Raw genomic sequence first — 17,545 nt, forward strand, 5'->3', positions numbered from 1 at the left:
GGCTTGAAAGGGAAGCAGTGGTTGAGAAGGGAGTGGGCCAGGGTTGTAGCCTAACCTCGATGTTATTCAATCTGCATATTGAGCAAGCAGTAAAGGAAACCAATGAAAAATTTGGATTAGGAATTAAAGTCCAGAGAGAAGATATAAAAATCTTTGAGGTTTGCCGATGACATTGTAATTCTGTCAGAGACAGCAAAGGACTTGGAAGAGCACTTGAACGAAATGGACAGTGTCTTGAAAGGAGGATATAAGATGAGCGTCAACAAACGCAAAACAAGGAAAACGGACAGTAGCCAAATTAAATCAGTTGTTGCTGAGGGAAAGACTAGGCGAGAAGAGCGTTTCTGAAGAAGAGAAATTTGTTAATATCGAGTATAGATTTAAGAGCCAGGAAGTCTTTTCTGAAGGTATTTGTATGGTGTGTAGGCATGTATGGGCCAACGGCCTTGCCGCAGTGGTAACACCGGTTCCCGTCAGATCACCGAAGTTAAGCGCTGTTGGGCTGGACTAGCTCTTGGATGGGTGACCGTCCGGGCAGCCCAGCGCTGTTGGCAGCGGGGGTGCACTCAGCCCTTTTGAGGCGAACTGAGGAGCTACTTGACTGAGAATTAGCGGCTCCGGTCTCGTAAACTGACATACAGCCTGGAGAGCGGTTTGCTGACCATATGCCCCTCCATATCCGCATCCAGTGACGCCTAGGGGCTGAGGATGACGCGGCGGCCGGTCGGTACCGTCGGGCCTCCCAAGGCCTATTCGGATGGAGTTTAGTTTAGTAGCCATGTATGGAAGTGAAACATGGACATTAAACAGATTAGACAAGAAGAGGACAGAAGCTTTGGATATGTGGTGCTACAAAAGAATGCAGAAGATTAGATAGGCAGATCATATAACTAATAAGGAAGTACTGAAAAGAATGGGGGAGAAAATAAATTTGAGGCATAACCTGACTAGAAGATCAGTTGATAGGACACATTCTGCGACGTCAAGAGATCACCAATTTAGTACTGGAGGGAACTGTGTGGAGGTAAAACTCATAGAGGGAGACCAAGAGATGGATAGAGTAAGCAGATTCAGAATGTTGTAGGTTGCGCTAATTACTCTGAGATGAATAGTCTTGCACAGGATAGGGTAGCATGGAGAGCTGCATCAAACCAGTCTTCGAACTGAACACAGTAACAACAGATCTACTCAGTTCATTTCTTAAACACATAACAGAAATAAATGAAATAAAATTTTAAAAAATTACAACCCTTGCAGAGGATCCGGTAGGACATGTACAGAAGTAGTACTCATTGTTAGACAGTTTGTAGAAAGGTTCACTGAATACAACAGATCTACTTACCTGTGTTTCATTGAATCACTCAAGGCTTTAGGTAGGGTTTTGTTTACAGATGTGATAAACCTGCTGTACGGTCGAGGCATTACTTCCAACTTAATAAAAACAGTTGAAAATATTTATTCAACAACTACATCCACGTGAAAATTGTTTTCAGGTTAACTAGCTGTATACCAGTTAATAGTGGTATCAGACAAGGTATTTTTTAATATGGTCATGGACGAGATGATAAAGAAGTATTGGCTGGTAATGGCTATAGAACCGAGGACATGAAAGGCAACATCTCAATCGCGACTTCCCTACTGAGTGGATCGGTCGTGTTATTACCATTTTCAAGTTATGAAAATTGCTGATCTGACACGGTTAGAGTTTTGTTTTGGTATTGACTAAAGGCAGAAGTTTACAGACAAAATCTGCATACACCAGACCGAGTAAGTAAGTCTACGTAAGGAACACTGACGTCCTCATAAAGTAATACAGATGCACCAGGAGAAGGAACCGGACAGCATCTGCGTGTAATAAAGTGCACCGAGGTTCATGGTGGACTTATCGAACATATAAGCTGTTTAAAACTGTGAACTATGTTATATTTATTGTGAATTATTCAAAATGTATCACGAACTGTTTCAAATTTGTAACCCGATGAATATATGTTATTTTATCCATGTTGGATCTTGTGAACTCCGCGGCCGTTGACGATAGTGGCTGGTTGCGTCACTCTACAAATAAATAAATACATAAAGACAACTAAAACGTTAATTAAAATAACCATAATAAATATTTACACGTGTTTCTCACACAAACCATTCGAAATATACTACATAGTCATGAGCCGCGCTTCTACAGATGAACATTTCAGTAACCCCTGAGCATGCATTGTCCCCCCTCCCCCCCTCCGCCACCGAGACACACTGTGTAGCGAACCACAAAAGAAAATGTCTGCTTCTGGACACTCCAGTTCACGGTAGAGCAGCGTAGCCCGAAGCACAACTCGGCCAGTGGAAAGATAGGTCACGCTTAATGCAGTCAACAGTGCAGCTCAGTGCGATATAAACATCCTGCTCGGCATGCATTAGGCTTTGTGGCAGTCGCACAGTCCTCAGGGAGCCGAGGCAGGATGCAGTAATATCTTCGCTCCTATCTAACATGCACATGTCTCGTATGAAACAGCAACTGCAATGTCTCCATGGCACCAAATCTGTATTTTATTTTAGTTCTTGCGTCATCACTAGTTTGATGTGGCCTGCCACGACTTCCTTTCCTGTTCCAATCTTTTGATCTCAAGATAGCAATTACATTTGACGTCCTTGAGGTTTGGTTGTATGTTCCTATTGCTGTCTTACCTTATATGTGTTGCCCTCGATGGCTACCTATGATATTATGAAAGCTGGTTCCTATCGTCTTAACGAAAATGGTTAAAATGGCTCTGAGCACTATGGGACTCAACTTCTGAGGTCATTAGTTGCCTAGAACTTAGAACTAGTTAAACCTAACTAACCTAAGGACATCACACACATCCATGCCCGACGCAGGATTCGAACCTGCGACCGTAGCGGTCTCGCGGTTCCAGACCGCAGCGCCTAGAACCGCATGGCCACTTCGGCCGGCTATCGGCTTAACGTATGTTCTACCAGCCTCTTCTTCTAGTCAGCGTAATAGACATCTTGCTTTTCTCGCCAATTCTATGAAGAATTTCCTCATTTTCCATCTTATCAGTCTACCTAACTTTCAACATTATTCTATAGCACCACACTATAAACACAAAGACTGTCATCTTTTCCGATCTTCCCACAGTCCAAGATCTACTTACCGACGCTGCTGTGCTCCTAAACCAAATTCGCAGAAATTCATTTCTTAAATTAAGGCCAAAGTTTGATACTATTATATTACATTCGGCAAGGAATTTTGTCTTTGTCCGTGCTAGTCTGCTTCTAATTTTCTTCTTTCCCCGTCCCCCACGCCTTATCTTGCTTCCAAGGTAGATTATGCACACTTCGTCTACTACATGGCCGTCCAATTTTCAAGCTAAGTTTGGTGCTAATTTCATGTCCACTTATCTTCAGTTATTAAGCTTTTGAAACTTCCTGGCAGATTAAAACTGTGTGCCCGACCGAGACTCGAACTCGGGACCTTTGCCTTTCGCGGGCAAGTGCTCTACCATCTGAGCTACCGAAGCATGACTCACGACCGGTACTCACAGCTTTACTTCTGCCAGTATCCGTCTCCTACCTTCCAAACATTACAGAAGCTCTCCTGCGAACCTTGCAGAACTAGCACTCCTGAAAGAAAGGATACTGCGGTGACATGGCTTAGCCACAGCCGGGGGGGGATGTTTCCAGAATGAGATTTTCAGTCCGCAGCGGAGTGTGCGCTGATATGAAACTTCCTGGCAGATTAAAACTATGTGCCCGACCGAGACTCGACCTCGGGACCTTTGCCTTTCGCGGGCAAGTGCTCTACCATCTGAGCTACCGAAGGAGCTTCTGTAAAGTTTGGAAGGTAGGAGACGAGGTACTGGCAGGAGTAAAGCTGTGAGTACCGGGCGTGAGTCGTGCTTCGGTAGCTCAGATGGTAGAGCACTTGCCCGCGAAAGGCAAAGGTCCCGAGTTCGAGTCTCGGTCGGGCACACAGTTTTAATCTGCCAGGAAGTTTCATATCAGCGCACACTCCGCTGCAGAGTGAAAATCTCATTCTATTTAGCTTTTCTTTGGATTTCTCTCAACCCATGTTCTGGGCTCAGTATACTGTTACTTCCACTCAGTAGGTCCTATTTTTCCCTACTTTCACAAACAATAGCGTTGTCAGCAAATATTATCACTGATACCCTTTCACCATGAATTTTAAGCCACTTTATGAGACTTCCATTAATTTCCTCGGTTGCTACTGCGATCTATAGATTGAACAATAGTTGAGAAAGACTGCATCCCTGCCTTAAAGTATTTTTTAAAAATGGTTCAAATGGCTCTGAGCACTATGGGACTCAACTGCTGTGGTCATCAGTCCCCTAGAACTTAGAACTACTTAAACCTAACTAACCTAAGGACATCACAAACACCCATGCCGGAGGCAAGATTCGAACCTGCGACCGTAGCAGCAGCGCGGCTCCGGACTGGAGCGCCTAGAACCGCACGGCCACCGCGGCCGGCGGTATTTTTAATCCCGAGCACTTCTCTGTGGGTATCCTATTTTTTTGTCCCCTCTTGAGTCTTGTAAATATTGTATTTTATTCACCTATATCTATAATGTATACATATTTTTCTGAGCATGTAAGACACATTGCGCCTCTTTCCATTTTCTCTAAGTGAACAAAGTCCATGAAAGTATATTGACTGGGTCGAGCTGCATCTGTGTAGCCTTTTCTTTTCTCAAACTTACACGCACCCAACAAACCCTTTCAATGAATCACCCACATTATCACTGCTTTAAAGAGGTATATAAACACATCTATTCCGCAGATCAAGCTGACAGTGAGTTACATTACTGCGTAACACGTATGCGGAAAAGGAAATAGCTCTACGGCATCTTCGAGTTATACCGAGAACTTCTGTACTTCCTCTTATATCATCAATCGCTAAACTGTGAGAAAACCATGACAGACTTTTTCAGAAAATAGTACATACACCACAGCCCTGAAGGGGGGCATAGGCAGTCGGTTTCATTGATCGGGATCCTCGCATACTAAAAGCTTTATTACAACGAAACACGCGTTTGAAAATATCACGAGTTACATCAGATATTACCAACAAACTGGAAGGAGACAGTAGAAATCCGTGACAAATCCAAGCTTTGAGTTGATCCATGACTCACGTTCGCTAGCGCAGTCGTTAGCGCATTGCGCGCCAAAGCTAAGGATCCGCGTTCAAAGTCCGATTCGGCACACTGTTTGTTGTCACTTTTCACCATATGCAGTGTCCGTCCCCGGTAGCTGAGTGGTCAGCGCGACAGACTGTCAATCGCAACGGTCTGGGTTCGATTCCCGGCTGGGTCGGAAATTTTCTCCGCTCGGGGACTGGGTGTTGTCCTAATAATCATCATTTCATCCCCATCGACGCGCAAGTCGCCGAAGTGGCGTCAAATCGAAAGACTTGCACCCGGCGAACGGCTTACCCGACTGGAGGCCCTAGTCACACGACATTTATTTACCGTATGCAGTGCCCTGATGTTACAAGTCTGCAATAAACTAACTCTAAGGGAAGTTACATCATCACCCAAAGAAATGACCGGAGCACTAATGATACCTCAAAGCTTCAGAGAATCTGCCCTCCGCCAATTACTGTTGTCTTTCACAGCCGGAAACGACGGTGCCACCCCATTCTGTGGAGAGATCGTTTCCAGTTCTGCACATCTATACACTTATTGTGATCCCAACTTCTACGTTCGTAAGTCCAGTTACTCCGTGCATCATCGTGACTTCGGCAGAGAAATCACGGCGCCTAATAAACACACGCGTCTTCAGGAATGCGACAACAGACAAGTCCGGGCGCCCCAGGTATTTTTGGTGCGATTTGCAAAGCTGACTACGGCTCATTTCCGCTCTGCAGTCGTGCCGGCTTGTTATAAATAATGGGTGATACTTTACTTTCCAATAAGGCGTATATAAAACGCCATCTATGCTGCTGCTAATACATTAATGTTCACCGAATATTATGTTCATTGAACATTTTCAATTGATCTGCGTTGTGACAGAGACGTAGATATGTTACAAAACGAGAACACTTAAGAAATCGCTACGTTACAACACCCACTTGTCTCTAGGCTCCTTCCGAATGCTTTGGTACACGGAAGTAGTTTCAGTAGGATTTTATGCAAAGTCTCACGATAGAATAATAACAGTTATAAATGCCACTGTAGCATTATAAAGAGGGGAAAGCCACAATTAGCCAGTTATACGCTGAAGCACCCAAGAAACTGGTATAGGCATGCGTATTCAAATACAGATGTATGTAAGTAGGCAGAACACGGCGCAGCGGTCGGCAACGACTATATAAAACAAGTGTATGGCGCAGTTGTTAGATCGGTTACTGCTGCTAGAATGGCAGGTTATCAAGATTTAAGTGGGCCAGTTAACACCGATATTGGACTGTTGATGATTGGAAACATGTTGCCTGGTCGGACGAGTCTCGTTTCAAATTGTACCGAGCGGATGGACGTGTACAGGTATGGAGACAACCTCGTGAATCCATGGACCCTGCATGTCAGCCGGGGAGTGTTCAAGCTATGAAGTGGGGGTGTGCAGTTGGAGTAATATGGGACCCCTGATACGTCTAGATGCGACTCTGATTGGTGACACGTACGTAAGCTTCTTGTCTGATCACCCGCATCCATTCATATCCATTGTGCATTCCAACGGACTTGGGCAATTCCAGTAGGACAATGCGACACCCCACACGTCCATAATTGCTACACAGTCGCTTCAGGAACACTCTTCTGAGTTTAAACACTTCCGTTGGCCACCAAACTCCCCAGACATGAACATATTGAGCATCCCTGAGATGCCTTGCAAAGTGCTGTTCACAAAAGGTCTCCATCCCCTCGTACTCTTACGGATTTATGGACAGACCTGCATGATTCATGGTGTCGGTTCCCTCCAGTACTACTTCAGGTATTAGTCGAGTCCACGCCACGTCGTGTTGCGGCACTTTTGCATGCTCGCGGGGGCCCTACACGATATTAGGCAGGTGTACCAGTTTCTGTGGCTCTTCAGTGTATGTCGCACCTGTCCACAAGCAAGTGACCAACAACACTTCATGCTGTAGGACATACCGAAAAAGTAAGATGGGGGATCACGGCGCCACTCTCAGGTTAGTAGGAACATAGAGTATAAAGGTGTGGTGATGATGATTTTGATTTGTGAGGCGCTCAACCACGTTGTTATTCACAATCTTTTGACTGTGTGATCTCGCTGTTTTCTCGAATGAGGATGAAATGAGGAGGACAACACAAACACCCAGTCCCTAGGCGGAGAAAATCTCTGACACGGCTGGGAATCGAACGCGGGACCCCGTGATCTACAGGCAGCAACACTAACCACTAGACAGGAGCTGCGGACTAAAGATATGAGTTGACAACGTCCCATTGTTAAGAGCTGAGGAGGAAATCGATCATTGTCTTGTTTCAGGCCTGCCGCTGTGGCCGAGCGGTTCTAGGCGTCTCAGTCTGGAACTGCGCGAACGCTACGTGTCTGGTGTCCTTAGGTTAGTTAGGTTTAAGTAGTTCTAAGTTCTAGGGGACTGATGACCTCAGATGTTAAGTCTCATAGTGCTCAGAGCCATTTGAACCATCTTGTTTCAGGATTTCCTTAGTCTCCTCAAGTGGCTCACGGAAACCAAGGAACCGTAAAACAGATAAGCGACGGAGATATGAATCTCGCCACTCCACACTACAAATAAATTGCCTCACTAAATCTCGCTCGCTGGAGATGTGAGAGGTCCTGCTTTCGCTCCGTAATCGAAAGTGAGCGTTCTCTGTGTAGCACTGGAAACAGTAGGTATTCGTCTTGTGATACCTCGGCTGTCTAATTGTTTGAACAAGTTAGAAATCTTAAGGTACGGGTTTACAAAATGTGCATAAACGACAAACACGACAAGACGGGGCAGCCGTTCCACTGATAACTAAAGCTTAGTTTATACAGAGACAATGAGCTGCGAAACTCGTTTATTGAAACTAGCATTGTGAAACTATTCCGTAAATAGCAGTCTACCAGGCGAAGGCAGTATACATTTCAGTTTCGTCATTTTATGAGGACCGAAGCAACATTTTCGTCTCTGAAACAATTGTTGCACATGGGTAATAGCGGAATTGAGGCTTGGCTGCCCGAAATCTAGAAAGGAAAAGAGCAAACGTGTTTAAATTCATGACTGGATAAACAGGAGATGTCAGCTCAGCAACAAAATTTTGGTAGATTACTCCAGAAACTACTTACAACCACTTAAGAACGACGTCGGAACAATTCATGGATCTTAACAGGGTTCAAGGTGCCATAAAGAACGAGAATTAGCTAATGGGTGAAGTGTTATCGTTGAAATTGAAAGTGGAAAACACACATTTCCTTTTCTTTTTATCCACATCGTGTTCAAAAATCTACAATGGCCAAATTTCTTTCAGATGTTTGTGGCGCGGCTTATTTGTGGATATCGTTCATATTAAATTTTATATTTCCGCCTTTAGCTCCACATTGTATTCTTATGGTACCTCCCGCATTTGTGTAATCTTTTCAGGATAGTTTCATATTGACCCAACGGCACCTACAAAAGTTTTCAAATGCAAAAAGGGGTCTCAGATGTCATATTTCTTACATAATGTATTTTGATTAGTAACTCCGACACTGTCAGGCCTTTGATGCTCGTATCAGGACGATTTATCTCAAGTGCTGAACTAAGACTCACTTTGTTCTTTTAATGATTATCATGAATGTCTCACAAGCACCTATGCGTAGCATAACAGTACAAAACCAACTCCCCACTCCATGTTGCATTTATTGCAACATCACACAACCTAAAAAAACACACGCAACTAATTGTTTCGTGTCGCGGAAACTGGAACGTCCCGATGCTGAATAGTTTCGGCAACGACTTCCACCACTCCGGGCTGCGCATGCGCAGTGGCCATTAGCACAGTTTTGAAACTTGGATCGGAACGTAGTGTCCCCAAGTAAACTAGTCTTAACAGTAATCTACGCAACTAGGCAGCTACTGCGCCTGCGCAGTCGGCCACGACTTACCCGCCAGAGTGTGGCGCACGGAGGGCAGGAACAGAGGCAAGCAAACCGATCAAAGAAGGATTTCCTTTCGGAAAATCGTAGCCTTTCTAGATTTGACTGCAAAAGAAACAACAATGTCAGATATGCATCAGGATACAGACGCTATGGCACGGACATGTTATGAACGACTTTCAAGAATGGAACTCTGAAAACATGACCACAATTTTTATCGTTATGTTTGGAGCCTTTGAGAGTTAAAAGAAGACAGCTAATATACCGATGAAAGCGTAATTTATGAAAGTAGACTATTTTCAAGACAAGATGGATATTAGGTGGGAAGGAGAATACAGTTCGGTTCTACAAAAGAAAGGCACGGAAGAGGAAGGATTGTCGAGAAAAAGTTACTCAGAAGCACAATGCCTTTGTTTCGTGGTATACAGTATGTTCAACATCGGGAGAGATGATCCACGTATTTCAAGACAAAGTACAGAACGTGTGGTACATTTAACTACTATATATTTAGCAAGCTGTGTCCTTTCTGTTGAAGATGATGCTGAAACCCCATTTATCTTTGACGCAGTTTCTTTAACTTGCCTGCGATAGAGCAGCATATCTTAACTGAAGTAGGAAATTGTTATCTTAACTTGAAAGACTCTTTGTTCAGTGGCGATTATTTCCTGGTTTACTGGATTCTATGTGATAGTGTGAAGTACATGTAGTTTAATTATCTGTGTAGTTCTCCAAGGCACTTCATGGTACTGCGATTCTGTAGTACGTGTTAGTATGGAGCGTTTTAAGTCTCGATATCACTGTTATATTCCCACGAAAAAGGAAGAAGCAGCTGTAAACTTTAAATTCCATTCTTTTGGTAGAATGGTCCATACGCCACCGGCATATGGCACTTTCCCTTTTGGCGCTGAATGGACCCCGCATCTGTACTTTGCTACTAAGGTTTTCGTAAATGCGAAACTAGTGGGTCAACTACGAATTATTTTACGCAATATGATGATGGAACAACAAGTAAGAATGCTGCAGTTTCGGATGCTAGGAAAACGAATCACGATGAGAAACAATGGATATTACTAAATACGTCCTGAGCACTTAGTATTAAAAACTGGCAAATGCGAGTCTCTTCAGTGTATTACACTCTTTCAAAAAACACACCTGACTTCCATCAACTTATGACACATTGGTTCTTGTCCTTTTGACAGCAGCACATTCATACTGATACAGAAAAAAATCCGATTTCAAACTTTTGCCACAGTGTGCGAAGCAAGCCACTTAAACATTTGCGTTCATTTGTTGTCAACTTAAAGCAATTTCCCGACACAAACTAGTCAAAACCATTGAACGAAATTTAAATTTATTAGATCCAACAGGACCATAAATTTGTGTAGTTCTTGGTTGACGTTCTATTTTATAACAACAGAATAAGATATCTGCAGCAACAAAAGCTAGCACGAGTCCGTTCGCGATCATACTCATTTCTTTCTGGCCTAATGCGACCTGTGGCGCTGACACAGCGTGCTTTTCCCAGTTCTGACCTGTAACGAGAAAGGTGGCTCACATCAATGGTAGGACACTGGGCTCGTATTGGTCGGTCAGTGGTTAATAACTCTATTCGGCTATCAAGATTTTGGCCTTCCATGATTTCCCCACATCGATTAAGACAAATATCTGAGCGGCTCCTTTGAAAGGCCACAGTCGCTTTCCTTCCCTATCTCTGAAACAATCCGAGCATGTTCTACGTTTCTAAGGATTTCGTTGTCGACGTACTATAAATCATAATTTTCCTTTCCTTATGTTTCCACCAATGACAATACATCCTGAAGTAAGACAGAGCGTGCTCAGTGAGACGTCCAGTAATGTATAGTGACACAATGCAGATCCACTGCGCCTTATTGTGTACGTTATGCAGTCTTTCGAATGATATGGCTAAAACTTTTAGAGTGGCGCTATTCTTGCAGCAACAACTTGCCTTCTAACTAACTAACTTACCAGATACATCATGCATGGTTCTGCGGAACCGTCGATTCCAAAAACATTGATTAAATCGAGCTTAATCTTTCTATAAACGTATCACAGTTTTATTATACAGTGAGACGAAAAAGTTACGGTGTAGCGATATGCACATATACAGATGGCGACAACATCGCGTGCACAAGGTTTAAAAGAGCAATGCATTGGCGGAACTGTCATTTGTACTCAGATGATTCATGCGAAAAGGTTTCGGACGCGATTATGGCTGCAACATGGGAATTAACAGACTTTGAACGCGGAACGCTAGTTGGAGTTGGACGCATGGGACATTCCATTTCGGAAAACGTTAGAGACTTCAATACACCGAGATCTAGAGCGTCAAGAGTGTGCCAAGAATACTAAATTTCAGGCATTACCTGTCACCACGAACAACTCAGTGGCCGAAGACCTTCACTTAACGACCGACAGCATCGCGTCTGCGTAGAGCTGACAGTGCTAACAGGCAAGCAACACTGTGTGAAATAACCGCAGAAATCAACGTGTGACGTAAAACGAACGTATCCGTTAGGCGCAATCTGGCGTTAATGGGCTTTGGCAGCAAACGACCGACGCGAGTGCCTTTGCTAACAGCACGACATCGCCTCTCCTTGACTATTACCACATCGGTTGGACCCTAGACGACTAAAAAACCATGGCCTAGTCAGATGAGTCCCGATTTCAGTTGGTGAGAGCTGATGGTAGGGTTTTCGAGTGTGGCGCAGACGCCACGAAGGCAGGACGCAAGTTGTCAACAAGGCACTGTGCAAACGGGTGGTGGCTCCATAATGTTGACGTTGAATGGACTCAGTCCCCTGGCCCAACTGGACCGATCATTGACTGAAAATGTTTATGTTGAGGTACTTGGAGACTATTTGCAGCCTTTCATGGAGTTCATGTTCCCAAACAAAGATGGAATTTTTATGGACGACAATGCACCATGTCACCGGGTCACAGTTGTTCGCGATTGGTTTGATGAACATTTTGCACAATTCGAGCAAATCATTTGGTCACCCAGCGAAAATTTATGGAACATAATCGAGAGGTCAGTTCGTGCACAAAATCCTGCACCAGCAACACTTTTATAATTATGGACGGCTATAGAGGCAGTATTGCTCAGTATTTCTGCAGGGGACTTCCAAGACTCGTTGAGTCCATGTCACGTCAATCTACTGCATTACGCCGGGCAAAAGGGTGTCTGATACGATATTAGTAGGTACCTCATAACTTTTGTCAGCTCATTGTTGGTCTTTTCGTGTTTCTTTGAACGTGTACTATAGAATGTATGCTTCTCTAATTATAAGGCAGAGAACACTGAAGCTGCAACTGCCAAGTCAATTTTTGCTTATGAAACTTGTTCCTGACATGTAACGCAGAAACAGTCCAACAATCGCCATATGCGCGCGGAAACGCATGATAGGGCTACACGGAATCGGTGGGACATCGGTATCTTCTCCGTATTGGCTGCTGCAAGTTAACTCCAGTAAGTTCTGCTCCACTCAACCGGTCTATGAACGTAATGCGGCGGAGTTTCGTAGCGTACACCATTCAGAGCTCAAGGGGATCCTCAAAACAAGTTAGCTGCTGGCACGCATAATTTTCAGAAGTATATATGAAGTAGCCGAAAGAACGGCTACCACATACATGTAATGAAGGCGAGGTCGGGCAGTTATTTCTTCAGTGCGGATGAACTACGGGCTCTAACTTTTACGGGTATGGGGTAAATGCCGCGGGTAATGAGAATCATGGGCATTTGGGTTTGAAGAGAAGCGTGCTAGGATAGTCCGTGAAGCTGCGATGACCACTGTGTGTGATAGCCGGCGCGGTAGCTCAGCGTCTTCGGTCAGAGGGTTAGCTGCCCTCTGTAATAAAAAACTGAGTGAACTGATCAACGCTGAATCTGAACGGGTGACATGGGACGCCCGCCCCGAACAAATGCAACGAACTATACAGAACAAAATGAGATAGAAAAGAAAGTATCCTGGGAAGTCCTCCCCGAACATATGCAACGAACAGTAGCGAACAAAATGAGTGGTCAGAGCGTCTGCCTAATAAGCGAGAGACTCGTGTTTGAATCCCAGTCCAGTACAAACTTTTAATTTTCCCCATTGATTTAAATCAATGCCCAATCGCGGCGAATGTCTGTAATCCCTTTGTGTGTTATATTAAGAAGTTCTTGTTGTCAGTGAACTTCTGGAACAATGTAAAACTCTATACCGTCTCCTTTTGAGAAAGTCGGAGTGTATCTGGTTTGCTTTTGTTTCCCACAGATGAGTGTGAAACATAAGCAGCAGCTATCAACCCGATAGCTGGTTAGAACACCACAACTCTTTTTACTAGGCATAGTCCTGCTGGTCTGCACGAAGTATTTCCAGACGTGATCATCACATTAATGAGAAAACGTCCAGTAACAAGCGCGGACAGGATAAAAGCCATTGCATTTGGTGGCTGACACTCCCAAAGACAATAGGTAAGCACAGAGAGCCACGGTGTTGGGAGCTGGCACCAAGTGGCCAGCTCACCCTTCATAGCCGACAACGGACTTGGCAGTGAAGTGGTGTGCCTGTGCCTCTCGGTTGGTTGGTTGATTTGGGGGAGGGGACCAAACTGCGAGATCATCGGTCACATTGGATTTGGAAATCATGGGGAAGGAAGTCGGCCATGCCCTTTGTAAGGAACCATCCCGGCATTTGCCTGAAGCGATTTAGGGAAATCACAGAAAACCTAAATCAGGATGGCCAGACGCGAGTTTGAACCGTCGTCCTTCCGAATGCGAGTCCAGTGTGCTAACCAGTGCCCCACCTCTCTCACCCCACTCGGTTGTATGCGCAGTAAGGTGGGTAGCCATGACAGAAGACGTGACAGAATGGTAGAAGAGAGCTATCGTGTCTGCCATACTGTGAAACTATTCCATTTGTTGGAACATCAGCGCGAAGTATCTAACGTATCTACAAGGAATGGTGTACGACTCGTAACTGTGTACCGTGGCATAAGTACAATGGTCGTAATAAAATCGTAACCGACATAAACCGGGCACAAGTGTTACGTTTTGTCAATAACAATCGGTTTCAAATCCGACCGAAATTGCTGCTGTTGAACATAAGCCACCTCGTAAAACGCCAATTCTCGAAGCAGCACACAAAACTGCACATCTATAGTGGGTCGAACAACACAGAAACTGGACGGTAACTGAGTTGAGGCGTGTAATTTGTTCCGACGAGTAGCGATTTTGCCTCTTTCCAAACAGTACAAGGCGTCGAATGTACCTAAGGCGCAAAGCGACACCTGTGGAGGTTGCAGTCCACGCCAGATGTGGTTCTGTGATGTTTTGGGGGCGTATTCTTGCAGCGTGAGTTGGGCACATTCATTCAGATTACCGCGAACGCAACCAGGATGTTTATTTCCATTTACGCGGTTAAGCGTTCCCCTTCCTCGTATATCTCGGTGATGAGTTTGTTGTGGACATTTCCGAGCTTCGAGGTGACAACAGTCGTCTTCACAGTGTTGCGCGCACAACTTTCCGGTTTCACGAACAGTGGGGCACGTCGAATGGCTCGTTAAATCACGTTTTAATCCTGTGGCAAATGTCTGGGGCTATCTGAAACAGCGAGTGAAGCGGAGCAACTTGGTAGCTCCACGAGGTCAAATTTTGAATGAGTGGTTCCAACTGGGTGTGACATACGTGCAGAAAGTGAGGATTTTTCCCCCGCCGAACTGATGGCACTATCAAGGCTATTCGCCTGATATCTGTTGGGGGGGGGGGGAACTACCTTTTTCCTATGTATTTATTTTGTGTACCCTCACCGTTTTACTAATGAAAATTTGTTCCAGCATGAGGTCGATAACCGCGCGTCGTGGAGGTGTAAGAACTAAGACACTGAGAAAGGTTATGCAATAACTGTAACTCGTAGGAAACGTATGACAACGTAGCCTGTTAAATGTAAGAATACAGAATTTCGGATAAGCTAATTCTGGTACCAATTCTTCTGCTTCAGCGTCATGAAGCAAACGCATCCACAAAGCAGACGTCCCAAGCATAAAAAAAAGGTTGCGCTCCATACGTATCCAGATTAGATCATCTGGGAAGTGCCATGTTCACCACAATGTGCAGAAATATCAATTGGAGTAAATTTAATGCTGTCGAGACGACCGTTACTGCAACATTCATTACAATATGTTTTATTTCTGGAGGAAAACACATTTTTTTATACTACCGGCTGCACTGCACTGCACTGCACATTGACATGAGGATTACCGTTTGATACATCTGAAATCGGTAATATAAGAATTTATATGTGATTTTGTCTGGAAACAAAAATTATTTCAAGAAACATCAGGTCTAGCAAGGATCCAAGAGAATCCGACACGAACTTACACGCACAACAGTAACTGGCATACTTGTTAGATTACCTTAGATTAATAATCAGATACTTCTAACGGCCACCAGATTCAGATAGAATTCTCGTAAAGCCGTTTAAAGACTGGATCATTCGATTATGGCTATAAAATTACCTAAAATGGAATGAGAGAACTGCACGTGCATTACAGGCTGTGAAAAAATACTGAACGCAGTGTTGGAGAACTGAATAACTCAGACAAAAGCCCACCGATGACACAACTATTTTACAACTCCTCGCTACGAACAGACCCAACCACGATGAGTTCGAACACAATAGCAGTCACACTCAAGGTAAAAGCATTCCAAATTCATACTATTACGCTTTTTAAATCCGGAGTTAACTCTGTCTGTTACGTTTTCATGACTAAATCGCTGAACCGATTTCGATGAACTCTGAGATTTAAAATTGAACGCCGAGGAAGAGCACAGGTTACTTCAGAAAGCGTATAGTGAACGATATTTATTTATTTGAAGAATGTAACACGAATTAGTGAAAAATATTTACTCTTTTAAAAACCTGTTTTCATTTTCAGTTTCAAAATTTGTCATATTTGTGAAAATGCTTTTACTAGTTGGTTGGTTTGTGGGGGTTGAAGGGACCAGATGCTTTTACTGGTTGATAAGTTCTACATAATACGATTCAGTATAATGAATGCAATGCTTACGCAATTCCCAACATATTTTATCCGTACGTTAATACTACTATTACAGGTGGTGACGGTATTCACTACTCCAGAGAGTACTGCACCACAAACCGCGCTCGAGACACTCGTAGCGCAGCAGCTGTATGGGTTGGCAGTATGGTCTATACTGATGTCCGCCAGGGCCACAGCTGCCAACTCATGGGCATCCCGTGTGTGGATAGGGCTTATTCGATGCCTCGTTAAATACCAGAGCACTGAGCTACGGCGGACATTTCTCTTGACGGCGCTTAGTCGAGTACAGTCTTCAATTACTGCTGGGTCTACAAGCTTCAATGTTCATCCGTCGTTTCTGTAACTTCGACTCCGTAGGCATCGTAGCCCAGCTCTGGACTCTTCGTAGGCCTCACTCAGAGGCACAGCGACAGGACTTTAACATTTTAGAGGATTTGTATAATTTCAAACTCCTAATTGTGCTGGACATTCCACAGTAAAAAGCACCATTTGAGTGTTTCTTCGTATTTAATAAATACACTACTGGCCATTAAAATTGCTACACCACGAAGATGACGTGCTACAGACGCGAAATTTAACCGACAGGAAGAAGATGCTGTGATATGCAAATGATTAGCGTTTCAGAGCATTTACACAAGACTGGCGCCGGTGGCGACACTTGCAACGTGCTGACATGAAAGTTTCCAACCGATTTCCCATAGACAAACAGCAGTTGACCGGCGTTGCCTGGTGAAACGTTGTTGTGATGCCTCGTGTAAGGAGGAGAAATGCGTACCATCACGTTTCCGACTTTGATAAAGGTCGAATTGTAGCCTATCACGATTGCGGTTTATCGTATCGCGATATTGCTACTCGCGTTGGTCGAGATCCAATGACTGTTAGCAGAATATGGAATCGGTGGGTTCAGGACGGTAATACGGAACTCCGTACTGGATCCCAACGGCCTCGTATCAGTAGCAGTCGAGATGACAGGCATCTTATCCGCATGGCTGTAACGGATCGTGCAGCCACGTCTCGATCCCTGAGTCAACAGATGGGGACGTTTTCAAGACGATCTCCACGAACAGTTCGACGACATTTGCAGCAGCATGGACCAACAGCTCGGAGACCATGGCTGCGGTTACCCTTGACGCTGCATCACAGACAGGAGCGCCTGCGATGGTGTAACCAACGAGAAACCTGGGTGCACGAATGACAAAACGTCATTTTTTCGGATGAATCCAGGTTCTGCTTGCAGCATCATGATGGTCGCATCCGTGTTTGGCGACATCGCGGTGAACGCACACTAGAAGCGTGTATTCGTCATCGCCATACTAGCGTATTACCTGGCGTGATGGTATGGGGTGCCATTGGTTACACGTCTCGGTCACCTCTTGTTCGCATTGAGGGCATTTTTAACGTTACATTTCAGATGTGTTAACGACCCGTGACTCTACCCT

General features: G+C 44.5%; 1 protein-coding gene and 1 pseudogene across 5 annotated transcripts in view; one reads left to right on the forward strand and one right to left on the reverse strand.

The window, feature by feature from the left end:
• The window catches only part of LOC126457244 (ras-like GTP-binding protein RhoL), a 345,853-nt gene that overhangs the window by 172,872 nt on the left and 155,436 nt on the right, over window positions 1-17,545 (reverse strand). For 3 of the 5 annotated variants that reach the window (XM_050093396.1, XM_050093393.1, XM_050093392.1), the window contains one exon: window positions 9,057-9,152. The exons of the other annotated variants lie outside the window; for them this stretch is intronic. Coding sequence is in view for 2 of the 3 variants with exons in the window: in XM_050093393.1 (XP_049949350.1) it covers window positions 9,057-9,152 (96 nt within the window). In the remaining variant the exon portion in view is untranslated. The remainder of the gene's footprint in view (window positions 1-9,056; window positions 9,153-17,545) is intronic. 5 annotated transcript variants of the gene reach the window in all.
• On the forward strand, window positions 437-554 carry LOC126459377 (5S ribosomal RNA; annotated as a pseudogene).

This window comes from Schistocerca serialis, chromosome 2, assembly GCF_023864345.2.
Source record: "Schistocerca serialis cubense isolate TAMUIC-IGC-003099 chromosome 2, iqSchSeri2.2, whole genome shotgun sequence".
Lineage (NCBI taxonomy): Eukaryota > Metazoa > Arthropoda > Insecta > Orthoptera > Acrididae > Schistocerca > Schistocerca serialis.